Genomic DNA, 23,976 nt, shown 5'->3' on the forward strand with positions numbered 1-23,976 from the left:
AAGGACCCTGCTCGTGATTCACGCTCAAGGCCCTAAGCTGGACCCAGTGCTGAGCTGAGTCCTTGTGCTCTGCTCCGACACACGCGTCTCCCGGGAACCGACAGCTAAACAACTTACACACAAGCTCTCTGCTGCTGTCTGAACATTTGAACACTCACCAGTAAACTGCTTTAGGGAGGAAAAAAATCCGCACAAATATTTTTTGGCTGTTCACAGAGCACTGTGTTTATGAGCTGACTTCTACTAAAACATTAGCCTGCTACAAAGAGTCCACACCAAGATAAACGTTAAAAAAAAAAAAAATGAGGGCGGGAGAGAGGGAGAGAGGGAGGGAGGGCGAGAGAGAAAGAAAGAAAAAGGAAGGAAGGAAGGAAGGAAAGGAGGGAGGGAGGGAGGAAGGAAGGAAAGAAAGACAAATTCTGCTTAATCTAAAGGCTAAGTGCTTACCCTTTTCTGGTGTTTTAAACGTGTGACTGGTTGAGGACTGCTCCTTTGGAAAAGCAGGAGAGGAGTTTTTGACTTTGCTGTCGGAAGACGGTGTGAGATCAGAGCTCTGCGACTCTTGGTGACCACCAGGCTCCGCTCTTTTTTCAGATCCACTCTGGGCTGCTGAACTGGCCTCACTACTGTTATTTTTCAAAGGTGCATTAAAACTAAATCCAAACAAAGACCCAGTAGCTGAACTGTTGCCAAATGCAAATGGTTTTGACTTTTCACTGCTAAAAATGCTTTTAACAGACTCAGAACCAAATACAAACTTTGGAGGTGAAACCACTGCTTTTGTTGTCGTTTCAGGTGTGCCAGACACCCCGCCAACTTCTGAGGTTGCACCTGCCGCGTCATCACCCTGTGCCGAATCCGTCCGTTCTCTGGTGGTTTCCTCTAGCACAGCTACGGCGACTTTGCCGCAGGGTGACTCTCTGGGAGTGGTCGAACGAGAAACATGAGGTGTTATCAAAAAATCTTTTTCTTGGGCTATTTTTGCTTCATCAAATATTTTCTTAAACGAGTCTGCAACATCCTGTAGTTTAAAACGGACAGCTAAATGCTCTACTTTTCTTTCTCCGTCTGCAAAATCACATGCGGTCCACACCCACACTCTTTCTGTCCCTTTCATATTTTGCAAAGTCATGTCTGGAGTTATTCTGTGGTTGGCACAAAGCTTTAATACCTGGTCCCTTCTCATCACTATGCGAACTTGCTTATTATCATAATTCTGTAAAATCTTTATGTCGCCAATGCCTCTTTCTTTCCACTGCCCAGCATCTTTATCATACCTATAGAGTTTGGCTCTGTGACTAAAAACAACTTGTTCATTTTCCTCACCACTGGACACCTCGACTAGATCAGGCAAAGGTACGACGGGTTCAAAGTGCTGTCCATCTCTCTCCTCCTCCTGAGTGACATCAGAGTCTTCATCTGTGCCCACTGAGGCCCCACTCTGATTCAACTTGGCAGGAGACTTAGACGGACTCAAAGCAGATTTAAAACTGAAGTTAAACCCGGTGGTTGACTCACCGAAGCGGAAGAGATTTTTCCTCACGGGGCTGCTGGCCAGCGGGGAGGCATGCACTGAGCTGCTACTCACACTGTCGTCCAGAGCATCTTCCCTTAGGTCGTAGCTGTCCCACTCTAGGGTGGGCCCGGTGGTCTCAGGATTTGGCATGCCGCTCGCGTCTGCAGCACTGGCAGCTCCCGCTCCTGAACTCTTACTCTCTTCGTCAGTGACTTTTGTTTGATCATTCGTCAAAAACGTCTTGAAATCTTTTAGTCCGCTCTTCATCTCTTCCGCCCTCTGGATTAACTTGGCAGCTCTGCCAGTATCCACAAGCTTATGGGGAGTCTGCAGTGGAATATCTAACAGAAGTCGCTGGCACTCCTCAAATTTCTGTTTGAATTCTTCAGCCAGCTCGGGTGTTTTGAATTTTGCTGCCAGCTGCTCTAGTTTGGCATCGCCATCAGAAAAATCACTAGCCAACCACATCCAGGCCCTGTCCGACCCGGAGAGGGGCTTCAGGTGCATGGTGGTGGTGATCCAGTGGTTGGCACACACCTTCAGCACCTGCTCTCTCCGCATCAGCATTCTCAGTTTGCCATTAACTTCATTTTTGAGAATTTTTAAGTTCCCCAAACCCCTTTCTTTCCACTGACTTATCTCAGCATCAAACCTAAACAATTTTACCCGCTGTGAGTAAAGAACTTTCTCATCTTCTTCTCCTGTGACAAGCTCCACTTTCTCAGGCATCTGGACGACTGGTTCAAAATGGATATCGTCACTGTCCTCAGTCTTATCGGCGTCATCATCTTTCTCAAGGTCAGCACAAGTGTCGGCTTTATCAGCCATTCTACTACTTTGTGAGGAGAATAACTTCTCTCCAGCACCCGAAAAGCCCTTGAAATTGGGGTCTTTTTTGCCAAACTGAAACCCTTCTCCTGAATTTGATTTTGCAAGATCTGCAAATGTAAAAGTGTTGCCAGTTTGACCAAGAACCACAGCACTCCCGTCTTTCTGACCACCAGCATCCTGAGCCTGACAACCAGCGTCATTTCCAAAGGGCTTTTCACTCTTCCTCCCCTGACTTCCCGGCTCCTGAATGCCAAATTTAAACCCGTCAGCAGACACAGGGACAGAAAAACTAAATCCTTCTTTTGTTGACTTAGAGTCTGTATTAGAAGAACTCTGAAATGTAAACGAAGGTGCATTTTCTTGATCCACACGCCCAAATTTAAATCCTTGTTCTGCATTGCCAAACTTAAAGGCTTTTTCTGAAAAGTTACTTTTAAATCCTGTTCCCATCTGACTTTCAGAAGAGTCATTTGCCTTAGTTGTTGAGCCCAAAGCGAAAGCTGAAGGTTCTTCTGCAACAGGTTTATGGGCTGGTTTAGAACCATCACAAGCCACACATTTTAAGGAAGAACTCTCATTTCGCACAAAGCAAACGCTGCAATCCCACTGTCCTTCCTTCTTGGTGAACATCCCTTCAAGTCCACTGTTTGGAGCCTTGCTTGTCTCTGAGGCGCCAAACGTGAAAGAGGCAGGTGCTGGGACAGCAGAAGCAGGTAAACTCTGTTTTCTTGGATTCTGACAAGCCACACATTTTGTAGAACTTCCTTCATTTCGTACCAAACAAATGCTGCAATCCCACTGTCCTTCCTTCTTGGTGAACATCCCTTCAAGTCCACTGTTTGGAGCCTTGCTTGTCTCTGAAGCGCCAAACTTGAAAGAGGCAGGTGCTGGGACAGCAGAAGCAGGTGAACTCTGTTTTCTTGGATTCTGACAAGCCACACATTTTGTAGAACTTCCTTCATTTCGTACCAAACAAACGCTGCAATCCCACTGTCCTTCCTTCTTGGTGAACATCCCTTCAAGTCCACTGTTTGGAGCCTTGCTTGTCTCTGAAGACGCAGGTGCTGCAGCAGCAGAAGCTGGTGGATTCTGACAAGCCACACACACGGCCGCACTTGCCTCATTTCGCACTAAGCACAAACTGCAATCCCATTGTCCTTCCTTCTTGGCGAAAACTCCTTCAAATCCACTCTTTGGAGCCTTGCTTGTCTCTGAAGCACCAAACTTAAAAGAGGCAGGTGCTGGGACAGCAGAAGCAGGAAAACTCTGTTTTCTTGGATTCTGACAAGCCATACATTTTGCAGAACTTCCTTCATTTTGTACCAAGCAAACGCTGCAATCCCACTGTCCTTCCTTTATTGAAAAAACAGATCTGAAATCACTGCTGGCAGACTTAGGAAGATCTCCCTGGCCAAATTTAAAGGAAGGCTGCTGAACAAATGAAGATCCACTTTTGTTAGCAGACCTTGTATTCTGACATGCAATGCATCTAGATACAGTGGGTTCATTTTTTACTAAACAAATACTACAATCCCAGTGACCTTCTTTCTTTGGAGTCATCAATGCAAATCTATCTGGAGTATTTTCTGAGCCAGGTTTAGGAGTGGAAACAGTTTCAACTAATGGTGAGCCAAGGAGCTCTTTACTGCTTGGGTTTAGATTTTGGCAGGATACACACTTCTCAGCAGTTGCAGCGTTCTTTAATGAGCAGCTGTTACAATGCCACCAAGACCCTTCTTTCTTTGCAACCTGAAATTCAAAGTTCATGCTTCCGGCAGCAGATTTGCCAATATCCTTATTGTCAGGACCTGTGGGTTCTTTTACAGTTCTCGTAGCCTGACTGGAGGTTGTGGCTCTGTTTGCTCCTGAGGCTTTTAACATGCTCTGGGCCTCTTCAAACTTGCACTTAAAAAGTGCTGCCTCCTCAGGTGTCTTGAATCTAATAGCAAGCTGTTCTGGTTTGGGCGACTCGTCTGCATAGTCCAGAGCGTACCACACAAAGGACCTGTCTGAGCCGGCGTTGGGCGCCAGGGCCATGTCTGGGCTGATGTAGTGATTTGCACAGATTTTCAACACTTGCTCGCGTCTCATCAGTAGGCGGATTTTACCGGAGGTTTTGTGCCTTAGTATCTTTACGTTGCCAATTCCACGCTCCTTCCATTCTCTTGATCCCGCATCAAAACGATACAACTTGGCACGATTGCAGAAGAACTCTTCCTCATCCTCCTCACCAGTTCTCACTTCAATCTTATCGGGAAGAGGCACCACTGGCTCAAAGTGAGGGCCGTCGTCGTCCTCGTCCCCATGCGCACTACCCCCATCAGTGTCAAGACTCTTGTTGGCCGGCTCTGTGGCAGGCGTTCCAAACACTGATTTCCCTAGACCGTGGAAAGTAAACATATCTTCACTGCGTCGAAAACAAGAATTCTTTTGCTGATTTGGGCCCATGTTTTCAGTAAATGAAATTCCAGACACATTTTTGCTTCCAAAATTGAATGTATTTCGAGGTCCAATGGTCTGAGCAGCTTTTGGTCCACTGTAGCTATCTCCTTGCAAAGGTCTGTCTGAAGTCAGGAGACCTAAAAGGCTTTCACTATTAGTGTAAGTCGTAGAAGGGGGCTGTGCCACAACCTGCGGTGAGGAAAACGTGAAGTCGCCATCATTTGATTTGAAATTTGAATTAAATTTAAAAGGAGTTGGCTGTGATGTACGCACAGGTGCTGCCAAAGATGGCCCCATGCCTTCACCTGGCACGGGCTGGACAAAATTGGGTTTTCCAAATTCCATAACCTTAGATTCTGCAGATCTTGAAGCATGAGCTGCAACTGGAGGTTTTGTAAAATAACCTGGTTCTGGCAAAGGTGGATTTGTGCTTGTCTGTTGAACATTGTAATTAAAGTAATCATCACCCCTAGGTGATAGAATTCCTGTTGCAGGAGACTCAAAACGCAATGGGGGACCATACATCTCTTGAGAGAACATACAAGCAGACGAACTCTGCACTGGTGGTGTGTGCATCTGCTGTGGGTAGGTGTAGACAGGCTGATGAGGTGGAAGCCTATTCATGCCATAAACTGGTCCCTAGAAAAAAAAAAAATAAAGCGCACATTTTTGTAGGTTGTCTATAAAACTACAGCTTAACTAGATACCACCCAATTCTCATAAACCTCAAGCCTGAGTACAGGGTAAATACATCACTAGGGCATACAGTGCATCCATAAGAGAAGACACTTCTACATTACTACAAAGATACTTACAGGTCTAGTCCTGCTTGGCATATAATGAAAATTGCCTTAACTAATGACAGCACCTTAGAGACCTAATTCTCCTACAACAGATCCATAGAATAAGTACCTTCCTCACTCCTGAACAAGGTGTCCAATGATGTTAACAATGATGATGATGACAATGAAGACTAACATTTGTTAACGTGCCAACTGGGCACAGTTCTAAGCACTGTACATATATTATCTCATTTCAATATCCTCGAATACCCTATGAATTAAGGCATTATTATCCTCATTTTACATATGAGGCAACTAATGCACAGAGAAGTTAAGAACTGAAGAGCCAGGGTCTTTGCCCGGCTCTGCTGGATGCCGGTCTCCGTGGACACTTGGTCACAGCGCCCCAGGCCTGCAAGTTACACACAGCGCTCCAGTGAGGACAGCACCGTCCTGCTTCTGTCACGGCCGAATGACGAAGGACCCACCACCACCCCAATTTAAAAATATTCTACATGTTCACACTTATTGTAACACAGAAATTAACTAACTGAGAAACATACTTCTGTATCTGGAGAGAAATTTAAAATATCTGTTATCTGGTGGGACATTTAAGTTTTAATGCTGAACTACTTCTTGAATTTCTCTGTAGGAAGCCTGGACAATTAAAAAGGAGATACTTATAAATGTATAAATTATTCCTTTGTTACCTTTGTGGGAGTAACATTAGCTGCTGGTCTGAGTAGATACTGGGAATTATATGCTGGTGACTGACTATAATACATTGAATGGCCAGTAGTTGCAACTAAAAAAAAAAAAAAAAAAGAAAAGAAAAAAAAAGAAAGAAAACACTGTTAAAAAAAGTCTATGCTGCAGTTAGGACTATCTAGGCAAGAACTATAAATACAAAAGCAGTAGAAATCAAAGAGAGATTTAACTACATAGATTTTTTTTTTAAATTTCTAAACATCAAAACACATCATCATAAAGATTATCAAATGACAAACTAGGAGTAACTGCTAGGAGTGACACAGGAGGAGCGAGAGCAGCAGCAGGGTGGTCAACAAGAGCAGTCCCCACAAGCAGCACCACAAGGAGCCAAGAGGAGTGGCGGGGCCGCTCCCTGAGGAAGAGGGGCACGACGCAAAGGCACAGTCGTGCCGTGCCAGAAACACGGGGGGTACACTAGCCACAGGAAGGACTTAAGGAACCAAAACGCACGTGAGGGTCTCAGGGCCACATTTTTGAAGTGAGCCTTGAAAATGTGCAGAATGACAAGGCTGCACTTTTTAAACTCAAGCTGAGAACGTTCAGGTCAAAAATCACCTAACAAATTCATGCAAAGGATCTCACAAGTAACACAAAATGTGTTCCCTGGCTTAATAAAAAGGGCACAGCATGACTGACACTCATGCTGGTGTCCAAACTATCTGCTCCATCTGTTTTGTGTGTGTGTTATCAGGAAACCAGCAACTAGAAGACACTCATGTTGATGGTGAAAACAACCAACAATCATTTGCTTGATCTGTTTTAAGAAAGTTTTACCAGAAAACAAAACAACTTAAAGATCATTTAAGATCATTTATACCTTTACACAGAAGAGGAAGCAGAAATTGTGACCCAAGAGGTACTGGGCAGCTGATTGTGGAAAGCCCTGAAAAAGACCCAGTAAAGGCGAGCCAGGCTGTCTGTCCTCTCTGCAGTTACCAGAGAAACAGAGCCACTGCAGAGGCCCAAGCCTGAGCGTGGAAAACTAATGGGCTGCCTGATGATGGCTACCATGACATATTCTGGGGAGAAAACAGGCAAAGAACACAGAACAAGATGATGGATATAAGCCAAGAATCATAAAGTCTGAAACTTAACTGGTGACTTTATCAGGGATAGTGAAAACAAGTACTAAAAACATCCTATAGAAAAAAAGCACCCAATGAACAGATAACTCATGAAATATAAAGGATTATGAAGTGTTGAGCATGCCTAGTACTAAAAAAACAAAAACTTAAAAGCTGGTATTATTTTTGTTTTTAAAAATAGGCAAGGTTTTTATAAACTGGTAATAGCAAACAGTTGGCAAGAGTGCAAAGAGATAGGCACTACCAGATACTGGTGGTAAGAGTGTAAAACCGGCACAGCTTCTCAGGAAAGCAATTTCCCAACACAAGAAATTTTACAAAACCCTAAAATCCTAGGACTGTGTTCACAGCATTATTTACAATAGCAACAACTGGAAATTTAAAAATAAGGGAATAAAATCTGCAGAGCTTCCACATGACGGATACCTTGTATTCATTAACAGTACTGTCAAAAAAAAACGTTGAGTAGAAAACTGCTCACAACTTAAATATTTAAAAACAGGCTACTCGTCTCCATACAACGTGATAAAGTTCTCTAATATCCAAAGAAAAAGGACCAGAAAGAAATGCTCCAAAATGTTAGCAGAACTCAGTGTGATATGGTTAGTGTTTAGTTTTCTTTACACTGGTCAGTACTTCTGATTATTTCTTTATTATAAGCTTATTGTTTTTTAATCATCTTCTTTTAAAAAGACAAGGACCATCTTGGCACATCTGCACTTTCATTAAGAAAAACAGTCTGTGAACACAGGAATGGGAATCAGGAGACCTGAGCTCTCCTCTCAGGGCCACAAAGCTGCCTGTGACTTTGTCAAGTAGCCACTTGGGGTCTCCATTTTTCTCACTTGTAAAATGAGGATGTGCTGCTTCTACCCATTTCATAGAGTAACTGCAAGAATAAAATGAGACAATGTGAATGTTATGCTTATATATGTGTTTAACAACCAGAAGACCTGTTACGCCTGTACAAAGAAGAAGAAAACAGAACTTGTGACCAACAGGTGCCAAATGATGGCTCCACACAGCACTCGGAGAGCCCAGGAGAAAGCCAGCCTGCTTGCCTATCTTCTGTAGTCAAGGCTCTGCGCACTGCACAGGGTTTAGGTAACAATATTTAAACCCTGACGTCTCATATATTTATCTATGACTTACATACGACATTCAGTGAGTCTGACTTCACAAAGATTTTTCTATTACTTTGCGTGCACTTGGAGGACACTGTTACAAAAGGACCGTGAGTCTGCCTTAAGTATGGCCCTATGGACCATCACACAAATGTATGAAACTAGGCCACACCATTCTGAATCTGTTTTTGAATTTAAACCATTTAATCTAATTACCAACATTTCAGGAATCTGTCTCATGTGAAAGAAACCTGTTTTCCCCATCACTCTGGCTGCCTGGGGACAAGTGGCTTTAAAGTTATAGCACCAGAGTTTGAACCCCGACTCTACCAATAACTATCTGTACAATAATGGGTAAGTTATCTAACCCTTCCAAACCCATTTCCTCATCTAAAAAATGTGCATTCATAATGGTACCCACCACTCTGGGTCATTGTCATTAAATAAAATTACATACACAAGCACCTTGGCACACAGACAACCACAGGAGACACAGTCCGTACCCTTTGGTTCATTAGGTGTTTAATGCGTATTCTAAGTAAATGCCTAACGCACACCACCCACACACAAATGTTCACAATAATCATGTGATGCAAAGTATTAGTTCCAGGTTTCAAACAAACTGGCTCAGAGAGTTAAGAGAGCACAACCTAAAAATCCAGTATGCTCTAGCTCCACACTCTTTCCTTCTATATATGACCACAGTATTTCAAAATAAAAGGTTTCCCATGACTGTCATACCTCTCAGTATGTCATCAAAATAATTCCCAAGACGTTTAAGTTCTTAATTAGGCATCTCTTAATGAATAACGCTGTCAGTTAACATTTTTTCAATCATAAGGCATAGTTCCAACTCAGTCTCAGCTCCTCTGAGATGTGCATTAAAAGGTTCTTTAAGCCTTTAGCCTTCATATAACCAGGATCAGATAAAGCTTGTTTTGTTTCTGCTTAGAGTTATAGAAATCTTGGTAATACCAAATACAGCTTAAGTAACATATAGGCAGACATAGACAGACATGTATATAGATAAATGTATACAGACAAGGTGATTTCACAAGTTACCTATTCAAAGGAGGAGAAAGTACAGACTTCACTAATACCTGGGAGTATCCAGTTGCCAACTCACCTGTTAGTGGGGCCCCATGAAAATTCTGTGACCCCTGATATCCATCAGGCACTGAATCTGGTCCATAATTCTCTGTAGGCCAACGATGAGGGGACCCTGAGTTACTGCTATTTAGTTTCAACTCCTGCATTTCTTTCTGTTGCAAGAGAAAACAATTTTAAGCAATTATATCACAGCAGAAACAGTGCTAGAGCAAACTTAATACTTGATGATGCCTTTAAGAGATTCTGTACTCCAGTAGGATCTGAGTACCAGGTGCTGATTTAAAACATGATCCTTAATTTGTCAAAGCTTGTTATTTGCTCCCATTCTTTCACTCCTTAGTACCATTACCCAATTCATTCATTCTAGAGTCAGCTCTAACCTAAACAATGCCCTCATCTCCCTTTCCATTCTTCATTGGCTTAAATTAATCTTTCTGAAGTTCAGCTCTAGCCAAGACACTTACCTGCTCAAAAAAACAAGTACCTACGAAGTGGACGTCTTTCTCTGACGCTGCCGGTGCTCAGCGGCATCGCCCCAAACGCCCTTCCAGCGCCTCACTGCACCTGCTCTGCTCTTCAGTCCACCTGGACTGCCCTACACCCCACATTCCCTCCCAGACTAGCTTCCCCCTCAGCCGCATACGCGGTGCCAAACACTGCCAACCTCTCAAGGTAAAGCTCCAATGCTCTACTGGGAAAGGGAAAACCGCTAACATTTGCTCGGAATATATTACCTATAGTATACTGTATATATTACATATATACGTTGTATACAGTGATATATTCCAGACAATTTACTTACGCTCTTAGCTCTTAACTCTTACTAAGTTCCACACCGGCAGACACAATGCCTTCCAATGACAGCTAGTGGTCAGCAATCAGACCCATCACTCTGTAGACAACCAAATGGCAACGCCCTCCCCAACCCCAGAACCTACAAAGCAGGCACTTTTCAGGAATAGTAAAATTAACAAATGAGGCCAGAGACAAATCCAGAATGTCTGCTCTCTTCTTCTAGAAATGTTCTAGAGGGAATTCCCTGGCAGTCCAGTGGTTAAGACTCAGTGCCTTCACTGCCGTGGCCCCGGGGTTCAATCCCTGGTTGGAGAACTAAGATCCCACAAGCCACACAGTGTGGCCAAAAAAAAAAAAGTGTTTTAGGCAAAGAAATTTCCTGAAAACCGTAACTCTTGAGGTGAAAAATATCCTGAATTTTCAAAACAAAATTTTCCCTGTTCATCCATCTACTGTGTCTAGTCCAGATGCTACATCCAAAAATAAGAAACTGATGGAATCAACTGTAAAATTTTACTGGTCACTACTGGTATCTGGACCATAGATTTAAATATGCAATTAAAGCTATAAACATAATTTTAAACATTCAAAAAACTAGAACACATGATGAAAACCGGTTTCAACAATTCTCACTCACTTTACAGATGAGAAGCCAAACAGAAAGATAAGGAACTCCCTGACCCGAGATCATTCATCAAAGGCAGTTAGTACCGGAACTCAGCTTTCTAGGCACACGGACTAGTCCTCCACTACTAGTGCTGCCAAGAATACAATGTTGGGTGCCAGAAACCTACATGGTAAGTATGTAATATCATTAACAGGCCAGGATTATAGAAAATTAACATACAAAATCTTTGTGCTGGGACTTCCCTGGTGGCACAGTGGTTAAGAATCCGCCTGCTGATGCGGGGGACATGAGTTCAATCCCTGGTCCGGGGAGATCCCACATGCCGTGGAGCAGCTAGGCCTGGGTGCCACAACTACTGAGCCTGTGCTCTAGAGCCCTTGAGCCACAATTATTGAAGCCCATGCGCCCTAGAGCCCGCGCGCTGCAACTGCTGAGCCCGTGAGCCGCAACTAGTGAAGCCCGTGCGCTCCGGGGCCTGTGTGCTGCAACTACTGAGACCGAGTGCTGCAACTACTGAAGCCGACACACCTAGAGCCCGTGCTCTGCAACAAAAGAAGCCACTGCAATGAGAAGCCCGCGCACCACAACGAAGAGTAGCCCCTGCTCGCCACAACTAGAGAATGCCCACGCGCAGCAACGAAGACCCAACACAGCCAAAAATAAGTTTAAAAATTAAAACAAAAAAACTGTGCAAATTCACAAGTGCAAAAAATACAAATAGTATTCAGTCTCACAAATTGCTGACAGCAGTGCAATAGTCATACACATACCAATACTTCCTTGCTGTAACTTTAGAAGTATGAATGATTTAGTTCTTTGTCAACGAGCGTGAAACAACTTACCTGTACTTCCAATCTCAAAGAAGTAAAGCTCCTTTGAGTGCTATAGTTAAGGTCACTTCCATAAAGTTAAAATAAAATCATGTTCACATAACTATTTCTTTACATAATTAAGTCAAGTTCATATGAAATATTAAAAAGATAAAGAGACCTTTTGAAGTTTAGACCACTTGTGAAGTCCTAGCTATAAATTTAACATACACAACCACAGTCAGTCTGAGACAAACTCACAGACCAAGGTATGAGTAGTATATTTCACTAGTTCAATTCAATCACCTGGGAACCTCCTCTATGCCAGAAACAAGGCTATGTTTTAGATATAGGAGTCTCTACCGTTGAAAGATTCATATCTAGTGGAGGACGCAGACACTTAAGTAATTTCAAAAATATGCTAAGTGTCAAGACGAAAGCACATAAAACACAGTATGATTCTACAGTCACGTGGCAAAGGAACATTTTGAACAGTTTTAGAAATAAGTGAGAAAGTGGGCAAGGAAGGAATCTAGGAATATGAGAGGCACAGTTTAGAGAAATCAAGTGATTTACCTTAATGGCCTCTACTTGTTGGCAGATCATTTTCAATAAAGAATTTTGATCTTCTGCCCATGGAGGTGGTGTTTTGGGAGAATACTGAAAAAATAACAACAAAAAAGTACTTAAAATATTTAGAACAGAAACATATTCCACAGTGGAGTGACTCATTTCTTCCCCACTTACCTTGTAACTTTTATTTGGTGATAGAGAGTATTTGGTGGGAGACGGTGTAGAATGTTTTATTTCTGAATCTGCATTTCGCAAAGAACCATTTCTATAAAGAGGCCCTCCTTCACTGAAGTCATCGAGCTCCTGCATGACTAAATTAAGCATCTCTTTTACAGATTCCAGGGGCACGGGCAACTAAAAACAAAAGGCATGAATCAATGGCTTTAGCCTGCAAAATTACCAAAGTAAGAACTCTTTCTAAAATAAACACAGATTTTTTTTTTCTTACTAATTTACATTTTTCACTTTTGTGTAACAAGCATATTATACTTTATGTAACAACAAACATGAAACTGCTGTGTAATCAAAGGCTTCCAACCCTCAAGTCCATGCTGTTTCTATCCCTCCTGTTAGCCACAGTAATGGCAGAGCAATGTTAACTGGGGAAGCTTTTCGAAGTGAACAAAATAAGTTACTGACGTTTACCAACTGATTTTGAATATGAGGAGAAACACAGATGTTGGAATGCACCAAACATAAATCCTAATCCAAGAGCAGCAACACAACTAATCAACAAAACAGGTGGAAGGTTGAATGCAGTTGAGGTTAATACCATCACGACAGCCTCAAACTGCTGACAGCTGGGAAAAGGTAGTCACATCAGATGGTCATGATGAGAGAAACACTCTCAAGTAGTCAGCAACCACCTTTGATTTCAGTGACATGTTTAACTGCGAAGTCCATGCAGAACTAGTCCTTAGGTGGCAATATTTGTTGATTTCATTGCCGAGATAACAAAAATAAATGCGTGCCTTGGAAACCTTTTCTAATTCCCTAACAAGCATTTTTTTAAGAGTATAAACTTAAATGCCCAAGTTTAAAAAAAACACACACACCCCACCCCACCCCACCACCAAACCTAAGGCAAAGCAATGCTAATTAAATATTTAAACACCCTCCCTTTTGCGCATTAAGGCATCACTAAGCATTTTTGAAATTACCAAAATATAAAACCAAGGCAAAAGTACGTATCAAAATAATAAGAAAGTACAAACAACCTGCAACTTACTTTCTTAACCACTGAGAGATCTGAATCACTGTCATCTAAAATCTTTATCAGGTAGTCTCTGGTCCTTCTCAGGTAATTTTTGCATTCTTCCTGTTCTTCAGAAGAAAGTGCATCATTTTCAATGTCTTCTGCTTTTCTGTGAAAAATCTATACACAGAGTGCTTTTATGAAACAATTATGTTTTAAAACAAAAACCATTTAATTCAAGTACCACACTACTTACCAGTGCAAGATTCCAATAAGAAACGACATTATTAATAGATTCAAAAGCAGCCACAGCATCGTCTATATTCCCATTAACTGCATCCAATATAGCACATGTTATCTGTGCTTCCTCTTCATATTCACCCATTTCAGATACCTAAACATATTGGATAATTTTTAGTCACATTGCCTCTACCCAGAATATCAAACCCAAATGATTTCCCGAAGATTTTATACGATCTAGTGAGATTAGCATCTCAGTACTCTTTTCTGCCATACTGTATTTGTGACAGCTAGTGGACTTAGAAAACAAGACTTCCATGAAATAGCCAAGCAACAAATTTAAGCAGTTTATACTTCCATTTCTTTGTTTATAAACTGGAAATCCACATTTCCAGTTACTTCACAAAGGGATCCTCCATTACCTGAATGTCTGCACTATGAAAATGTTTAAACAGAGGGTCAATAGGTTCAGGGATACTGCTCTTCTTTTTGAGTATCTTCAACAATGGCAAAACCTTCTTCCAGTAATGAACACTTCTGCCTATGTATTCTCGTTGATCATAAAAAGAATTAAGACCACTGCCCTAAAAAAATACAAAGTTAGAAGAGACACAAATGATCAGATCCAAAAATTCATTTATAGATGGTCTGAACAACTGGTTAAAATTTCAAATCAAGGCAAAATAGAATCTCAAAAGTCATATGCTCACCTTTCCAAATACTGGAATAACTAACCACTTTAATACTGGTATACTTTAATACCAGTGATTATTCTAGAACCAACTTTTACACACTTTCAATGACACTAACTAATCAGGCAGCCCACTTTATTTTTCAGAAGTTGCTATTTTTAGATAGCCGAAACCTGCCACTCTTATAGATGCCACAGTTTGGTCAAAGGGCTAAACTAATCTAATCTGCCACAGAACAGACCTCAACTACTTAGCAAGAGATCTATAATGCCCTTACCTACAGAACCTTGTGCCACCAAACACGTAAAAAAATCTTCAGGCTGGACAATATTTATCGTAAGGTAATTGTAAGTAATAATAACAATGGCTAATACTTAAGTAACATTTACTGTGCCAGGCACTGTTCTAAGCACTTATATATTAACTAGACTAACTACTTTGTGGCAAGATTAAGAAAATACATTTCACCCGACATAATATGAGTAAGTTGCTACTGTTTTTAAAACTGAAAGGCTTTCAATGTAAAGTCTGTGATTTTAAAAAATAACGGTAATGTTCTTAAAAACTGCTTCCACTTCAGTGAACTCACCGTTTTCTGAAGGCACTTTGCCCAGTGCACAAGTAGAGCAGGCTGAAGGCCATGTTTTTCCTGGGCCCTTAGAGTGTTTATGTCATGCTGAACTAGAAGTCTCAATTTTGCTGAGGTTCCAGGTCTAAAAAAAGTTTTATTTAATAAAATTGATTTATAAACATGGAGTTCAACACTTACACGTATGTTAATCATCACATGATAATTAAAAATTAAAACTTCACATGAGAATTAAAGTCCCTAGGCAATAAGTCAAAGGAGTATTTTTATTTGACTACTTACATTGCTTTTCTGTGGATTAGATTACAAACTGCATCCCACCAAGATTTCTGTCTTTCTGTGCAAAGCTGTTTACACACAGGAAGTGGCAAGCACAGAGGCTGATAAAAGCTGTAGTGAGAATTACATTTCTCCTTTAATTGTAAGTGGCTGGTATATATTACTCCAAGTAGAAATACCTGTTTTATTTAAAGAAAAATCAATTTAAGTAGAAAAAAATCAAACAATACTCATAATATTTAAGTTGTTAAAATCTCTGCTTACTTCAAGATCTAAAATACATATTGATTCAGGTGCATTTGTTTCAAGTCTTGAGGTTTCCTGGGGCAAATGATGAAAAAGCTGTTTTAGCCATTTTCGAATTGCAGGTAAGGCAGGCAATGAATTCCACTGTAAGCCAAGCCAGGTGAGGTGCTGAAGACTACCATTATGTGCTCGAATGGCACCTGAAATACAAAAAAAAAAAAAATTGGCTTGAGGTTTTGGAAATCTTTGTGTCCCATCAGCTTTGCCAACATAAACAACTGACTCATATTAAATGTACCTTAATTTTATAACTGCTTTTCTATATCAGAGCACAGGGGAAATCTATGATAAGCAAAGTCTTATGTTCTTATTAAAAGTATTCAAACTCCATCTAGGAACTTTAATAAAGACGGTTATGATGGAAAACGTTCTTTTGAAGTCCAGCTAAGAAGAAAAAAGAGCCTCACTAGAACTCAATAAAACAAAATCTACTGACAGGTAAAATAAAGAATAGCCACCCAGTAAGAAATCTTGAAACAACAGACTTTCCTTTCAGTAAAGAAATATTAAAACAATGGGATACCACTACATTAGTCCATTAGGATAATAAATAGATCTTTTCCTCTACAAGAAATTCAATACTAAAAAAGTTATGGGCAAAAAAAAAAAAAAAGTTATGGGCTTAGGAAAGCATAAAGAGGTACAAGTTTTCTTGTAATATGGCAATTTGCAAGAGACTTAAACATGTTCATCAACTTTATCCCAGTAATTCTGTTTTTAGGAATCTCTACGGAAAAAATTGAAATGGAGGCACTTTAAAGTTTTCATCAGTATTTTAATATAAGTGAAAAAACTGGAAACATCTTCGATACCCAACAATAAAAAGTGGCAAACAAATTATGCCTACTTCACTAAAAAGATCATATTGCCACTATAAGTGATATTTAGAGAGACAGGATGAGAAAGAATTCATGAGACTAATCATGTGTACAGTATAAACAACTATTTACAAGAAAAACATATGCCACCACTACGGCTACCCCGACCCCTCATACTACCCCAACCCTTCAAAAAACTTGCAAGGAATACAGGAAAATATTAAGTCATTATTTCTGGGTAATGAGATTATGGGCAATTTATTCCCCTTGTTGCTATTATTTGTCTCCTAGTATAAAAGGATTAAAATGCAAAATGTTTCCTTAGAAAGACACAACTTACCAACATCATATCGAGCCAAATCCTCAGGATCTGGTGCTTGTACATCAAGGTTTCCAATATCATCGCTACCAAGGAAAGATCTATCCTTAGGTGACTGACTAGAAAACAGAGCATCATATAAAGCAGACTGCCCACTTTCATTGGCAAAGGATTCTACAACCTCTTTTAAAAAGTCTTGCTTGTCACGACTTAAGTTTAGCAGCATATGCCCTGAAAAACAAATTATTTCCATCATTTAAAAAATACAGATTGTTTTTATTCATCTCTCTCAATAGTTTCATTCACATACCCTAAGGGGAAATAACATGACTATCTCAGACCCAGCCCGCCAGCCCAACAACCACAGCTGGATCCAAAAGGGTGCTGATGCGAAAAATAAATAGACTACAGGTGTAACAGTATCTGTATCTACATGCTAGAATAAAAGGAAAGAAAAAAATGTGTGCGAAAAATACCAAAAGGATTTCCATTTTAGATGGAAAAGTGTGGGATTCAAGTGGCCAGAGGAGAACAGGACCAAGCTCAAATTTTCTGACCTGATAAACCTAACTTCTAAACCTGGCTGGTCAGAATCATCCTTTAAAAAGCTTAAAAAATTTCTTTTTTTATTTCCAGGCCCCACTCCCAGAGATTCTGATTCCACAGATTTGGGGTGAAGAATCTATTTTAAAAACACTCCTTGGATAAAGTTCTAGGTCACATTACAATATGGATGCACTTTGAAAACACTACGCTAAGTGAAAGAAGACAGTCACCCAAAGACCACACTTTGTATGATTCAATTTATATGAACTGTCCAGAACAGAGAGATATAAAGAGACAGAAAATTAGTGGTTGCCTAGGACGAGGGGGTCTGGAGGGAAATGGGGAGTGACTGCTAACGGGTACGAGGTTTCTTTATGAGGTGATGAAAATATCCTAAAATTGTGGTGATGACTGCACAACTCTGAACATACTAAAAAACCACTAAACTGTACACTTAAAATGGATGAATAATATCATATGTGAATTTTACACAATCAAGCTGTTTTTAAAAAAAAAACGTGGAGTAATTCTGCTGGTCAGTCAGGTTTGGTTACCACCAGACCATTATCTCTCTGAAAATTTGCAAAGACAAGCCCAGTAAGGCCCAGATCAAAGATAGTAAAACAAGTTCATTTTACAAACTGTGCAAACGTAGACGGGACACCTAAGAAAAAAACAGAAGGTCACTTCTTCAAGGACTCAAAGTCTGTCTCTCACAAAAAAGTAAGCTGTGGGACAGAGGGGCCTTGATCAACAGTCTACCCACAGACAACAGCTTATAGCTACTCTGATTTAAGACAACTTCTTAACTCTTAACAAAGTCCTTTCAACTTTATATGAAAATTGCTTCTTATAGAAACATTTTCCAATGGAGTTTTCAGTTCACTGCCTGATTCACTGCCTACGTGAACACCTGCAAGTTTCTGCCTTAGCAAAGCCAGATGGTCTGTAACAGACCTTTAGGATCCATCCCAAATAGTCAAAACTGGGAATAAATCTAAAAATTCCAAGAGCCTAACAGAATGTGAATATATACCTTCTATCTCTGTTACTATGATGTCAGTTCCTTAAGAAGGAGATCCATAACTTTTTCATCTTTATATCCCCCATAGTAATGTCTTATAAGCAACTGATGAGTAACTTATTCTTAGTTCAGGAAGTGCTTTAAAATATTCTGGATGGAGGGACTTCCCTGGTGGCGCACCAGTTGAGAATCTGCCTGCCAACGCAGGGGACAAGGGTTCGATCCCAGGTCTGGGAAGATCCCACATGCCACGGAGCAACTAAGCCTGTGCACCACAACTACTAAGCCCTCACGCCACAACTACTGAAGCCCGCGTGCTCTAGGGCCCGCATGCCACAACTACTGAGACCGTGTGCTGCAACTCCTGAAGCCCAAGCACCTAGAGCCTGTGCTCCGCAACAAGAGAAGCCACCGCAATGAGAAGCCCATGCACCACAACTAAGAGTAGCCCCCGCTCGCCACAACTAGAGAAAGCAAAAAATAAACATTAAAAAAAAAAGTTTTTTTTAAAAAGGAAAAAAAATATTCTGGATGGAAGCTCTAGCAGCTAGATTAAGGGCGGGGAGGCGGGGGGCCAGTAAGGAGTTTCTCTACCTGGGAGCAAACAATATTTGTTCCTTTTAAAGAATATACAATTTCTTATCATTCTTTCTATATCTCCTCCCTAATCCAATATGGTAAAGAGAAACAAATGATTATGACAAATTATCTCCTGGACAGAGAGAAGATACTATCATAAGATGTGCTCAAACAGAAATTTTCTTTTCTTTTTAAAATAAAATCAGTTAAACATTACTATTACCTGATTGGCTCAGACGATCACAGGCCATCATTTCCAGTAGATTTTGTCCAGCTTCTCCTTTAATAAATTTAATCTTTGGTCTTGGAACCTGATCATTTTAGAATCAAAAATCTTAATTTAGTGATACTCACATTTCTAATAGTAAGATGTTCCTTTCTATTACACTGTACTTTTTCGATAAAGAATAAACAGTTAGCCAATGTTAAACAGAGTTGGAAATCTAACTGCAAAACACTCGGAACCAGGGAATTTAGGTAATCTATAAAAGATGCCTACAAAGAGCACTTCTGAGAAACTACTTTCTACTAAAAGCACATTTAAGTTACAGTTGGGCAAACGGGAGTACTTGGTTAGAGACCTTTTCTACCCTGCATAAACAGAATGAGAGCAGTGGAAGAGATGACAGCTCTCCATGACCTGGCACTGGTGGACCCACACTTGGAAATGCCACACTGTGGACAGCACATTTCCAGAGAATATGAGATACCACTGGGATAACTGGGACAACCAAGAGAGTAAAAGGGCTCCAAGCCATATCCTATGAAGAAGAGCTGGAACAATTATGAATAAACAGAATGGTGAAAAAAAGACAGCTGCCTTCAGATATTAGGAAAATTACCTTGTAAAAGAAGGGCTAGACTTTTTAATAGCACCAAAAGAAAAAAACACCACCAATGGGTAGCAGCTTGAGAAATATTTTTACTCCATATAAGGAAGCACCAAGAACCAAATTATCCAAAAACGCAACAGGCTATCTTGAAAAGTAGCAAATGTCCATCACTGAAAATGTTCAGTTCCAGACAATGAACACTTACTGGAGATATCCTAAAACTTAACTATATGGATGGTGGGTGTAACTGCTGTTAAACCTCTAATGACTTTCTTAAATTGGTAGTGGGAGTATAATTTGGTACAACCTCTGTGAGGCTAGAAATTTGGCAATAGCTCTAAAACTTATAAATGCATAGATACACTTTGATCCTGCCATTCTTCTCTCAAGAATTTATTCCACCCGCAAATTTTCACATGTGAAATGGCATAAATTAGTCATTGCAGAATTATTTTGAAGTAGCATAGCAAAAAAGGAAAACCTGGTATCGTGGTTTTAGGGCACTGGTTTAAAGAAACCCAATCTATGGTACATCCATAGAATGAAATAACATGCAAACGTCAGAACAAATGAGGGTGCTGTACTCATGCTATGTTTTCTGGGCTGATATGGAAATATCACCAAGATATATTTCATGGAAATAAAGTAAAATAGATAGAATGTACAGAATTTCTTCTTTCTGTATTTTCTAAGAAGAGTGTGCATGCATAAAACATTTCTTGAAGAACTCATAAGAAGCTAATGACATCAGTTCCTCCAGGGAAGAGAAGTAAATGACTAAGGAACAGACACAGGAAGGAGTTTTCACTGTATATTCTTACATGCCACTACAATATGAAACCATGTGAATATAACCACCTTTCCAAAGATAATTTTTCAAAATAAATATATTACTTATGAACCTAAAAACTTCCGATTTTGAATTTTAGAAACATTAGTTTGACCTATGCTTTTACCCAGAAGTTTTTTAAGCATGAAGCTAAACTTCGTCATCTATAGATAAGATGTTGAAGACCACAGAAAATAAGAAACAAAATGTGACATAATTCTTTTTGCTTTCAAACCGACCTCAATTCATAAAACTGGCACCTTTTCCAGAACTACTCAACCGCTATCATTTGGGACCAGTAAATTAGTTATGAATGTACTCAGTCACATCATCTCAAATCAACACTTCCTCATCTTAATTAAAAGGTTTCAAAAGAGGGAATTCCCTGGCAGTCCAGTGGTTAGGACTCGGCGCTTTCACTGCCGAGGGCCCCGGTTCAATCCCTGGTCAGGGAACCAAGATCCCGCAAGCTGCACAGTGCGGCCAAAGAAAAGGTTTCAAAAGAGAATTTGCTTAAAGCCTAGCTGAAACACAGACACGCAGCTCTTCCTCAACTTACGATGGGGTTATGCCCCAATAAAGCCGTAAGTTGAAAATAAACTAAGTTGAAATGCATTTAATACACCTGACCTACCAAACATCACAGCTTAGCCTCACCTACCTTCAACATGCTCAGAGCACTTACATTAGCCTACAGTCGGGCAAACTCATCTAATGCAAAAAGCCCATTTATTATAAAGTGTTGAATATCTCATGTGATTGACTGAATACTGTACTAAAAATGAAAAGCAGGACTGTTGTTGTCTGGGTACAGATGGCTGTAAGTCCTCAAGGTTGTGTGACAGATGGGGGGTGCAGCCTGCTGCCACTGCCCAGCATCACAGGAGAGTATGTACCACGTATCGCCAGCCCAGGAAAAGATCAACATTCAAAGTACAGTTTGTACCGGATGCGTAGTACTTTCACACCGTTGTAAAGTTGAAAATCTGTAAGTCAGACAATCATAAGCAGGGGACTACCTGGACTCACTAGAACTGCAGCAGTCCCCTGAGCAAGGGTTTGAAAACCCTACCATTAAAAAAGTTAGCCTCACGCAATCAATTAAGAGGGAGATTTAGTTTTTACTATTTAAAAAGGTCAGAGTTTAATACAATAAACTAATGAATACAAGAAAAAAGAAAGACTCACAGATATATAGAACAAACTAGTGGTTACCAGTGGGGAGAGGGAAGGAGGGAGGGGCAAGGTATTGGTGGGGGGTTAAGAGATGCAAACTGTTGTGTATAAAATGAGCTACAAGGATATACTGTACAACACAGGGACTAGAGCCAATATTTCACAATAACTATAAAGGGAGTATAACCTTTAAAAATGGTGACTCACTATATTATATACCTGTAACTTATTCAATACTGTATATCAACTATGCTGCAATTTCAAAAAGGTCAATGTTTAGAATGGTTGACTGTGTGTTAACTTAAAAATACACATTTTTAAAAAATTTAATACATTTTAGTTTCCATTAAAAATAAGAAAACTGTCAACTACTTGAGGATTCTGTAAAAATATTAATCATAAGTACCTTTTAGTGCTTATATAAATTAGCAAACTTCATTAACTTCACTAATTTTCACTAAAACATATTCCTTATGAACCAAAATGCTTCCACTGAGCACACCGTAGCACCGTGGACCACATATCAACAGGTTTTTAAAAGATCTAGGTAATATGAACTAGAAGGAGGAACATTCCCTACAAGTAAATCTGTAGTGAACCCCTTTTTCTTTCTCTCAGGCAAAAGATTATTCTCCAAGCTAACAGTAATTTTTACAAGCTGGGCTTAATTCATTTTTTGGAAGATTGCTCATCTCTTTTCACTTCAGAATTACTACAAGCTCACTAAAGAAAACATTAAAACTACAAAAATGAATTAGGGAAGGGATAAGAGCCAGCATCTCATCATCTAAAAATAATGGTTAATATTTTGGCGTATTTTCTTCACGTCACGTTCTATGTATAAAGAAGTTTCATGTTTCCAAAGATGAGTAAGTATACTGCTATACATTAAATATACTATTAATGTTGTATACATATTACATATGTATGTTTCCAATTAACATGTTGAAATGCGTGTGGTAAACACATTCTTCTATCATAGCTTACGCAACCATACCCCAAAATTTACTTACTTAGTTTTTCGTCCAAGTTATGCGTATCTTTTTGAATGAAGTTTTATCCATACTTGAGACTATTTCCATACTACAGGTTCCCAGAAATGGCAGAGTAAAAAGATCAAATTCTTCAAACTGATCTTCCAAAAAGCCATAGCAATGCCAACTGCCACCAGCAATGCATCAATGTACCTGTTTCACCAGCCTCACCAGTACTGTATAAATCTTGTTATTCTTCACCCATCAAAGTAACTATTTCATCTTAATTTTACATATTTACCCATATTTTCATTATGTACCAGGACACACCTCCATGTGAAATACAACAAAGTCTCACTGAAATGTCAATTGCATGCAAAACTGGGAGTGGAGTACCTGAAAGGCTATGAGATAGCACAACACAGCCAGCTCAGAGAGCGCTCGCCACTGCACGTCACTATGCTGACCCATCTTCAAAAGCAGAGAACCAGCATGCATGTAGAAATGTCCTCTCACTTCGAAGAAAGTAGCTGAGAGTTCATCATTTCCACCCACACAAGGTTTCACAGACTGAAGAGCACTATCAAAACTGTAATATTAAAGTAATAAACATGCATTAAACTACTGCATTGTGAATAATCAGTTTCATTATTTAATTCAAAATAAAATTAATAACAATTTATTTCAAGCTTCATCTTCCACATTCTCTCAATAATCCATATTCTGTTTTATGAATTACAAATCATCTAGTGCTTATTGTTATTCCACACACTTCCTATACTTCAAGCTTAACCTCTAGAATGTCTTATTCCAAAACATCTTCTCCATATGGTTTTGTTATTTAATTCAGTTGAAATTTCTCAAATTAAACATGCCATTTTCAAATTATAATAACTAAAATATGTGCATTATCAATGCCATAACTGCTCTTACTATATACATAACTACAGAGTTAAATAAATTATATTTCTCACTATTATTTGTAATCTATGTACTAATTAATGCTTTTGAATCCTAATGGTTCTCAGAATCTTCATTTTGTAAGAAAATCAAAAGCAAACACAATAGAAATGTGAAGGATGATTTTAAAGTAGATTATAAGAAATCTGAA

At 39.8% G+C, this 23,976-nt stretch overlaps 1 protein-coding gene across 6 annotated transcripts in view; it reads right to left on the reverse strand.

Moving 5' to 3' along the window:
* Nucleotides 1–23,976, reverse strand: part of RGPD4 (RANBP2 like and GRIP domain containing 4) — a 54,907-nt gene that overhangs the window by 17,355 nt on the left and 13,576 nt on the right. For 4 of the 6 annotated variants that reach the window (XM_082426462.1, XM_082426461.1, XM_082426459.1 and 1 more), the window contains 14 exons: nt 23,262–23,454; nt 19,277–19,364; nt 16,926–17,135; nt 15,726–15,907; nt 15,465–15,640; nt 15,183–15,306; nt 14,324–14,485; nt 13,918–14,055; nt 13,695–13,841; nt 12,641–12,820; nt 12,470–12,553; nt 9,678–9,813; nt 6,282–6,376; nt 448–5,428 (listed from right to left, as the gene is read on the reverse strand). In XM_082426462.1, the coding sequence (XP_082282588.1) occupies nt 448–5,428; nt 6,282–6,376; nt 9,678–9,813; nt 12,470–12,553; nt 12,641–12,820; nt 13,695–13,841; nt 13,918–14,055; nt 14,324–14,485; nt 15,183–15,306; nt 15,465–15,640; nt 15,726–15,907; nt 16,926–17,135; nt 19,277–19,364; nt 23,262–23,454 (6,896 nt within the window). Of the gene's footprint in view, nt 1–447; nt 5,429–6,281; nt 6,377–9,677; nt 9,814–12,469; nt 12,554–12,640; nt 12,821–13,694; nt 13,842–13,917; nt 14,056–14,323; nt 14,486–15,182; nt 15,307–15,464; nt 15,641–15,725; nt 15,908–16,925; nt 17,136–19,276; nt 19,365–23,261; nt 23,455–23,976 lie in introns of those variants that run through there. The other 2 variants (XM_082426464.1, XM_082426463.1) reach the window with 2 other exon arrangements.

This window comes from Balaenoptera physalus (genome assembly GCF_965194825.1).
Source record: "Balaenoptera physalus genome assembly, chromosome: 15".
Lineage (NCBI taxonomy): Eukaryota > Metazoa > Chordata > Mammalia > Artiodactyla > Balaenopteridae > Balaenoptera > Balaenoptera physalus.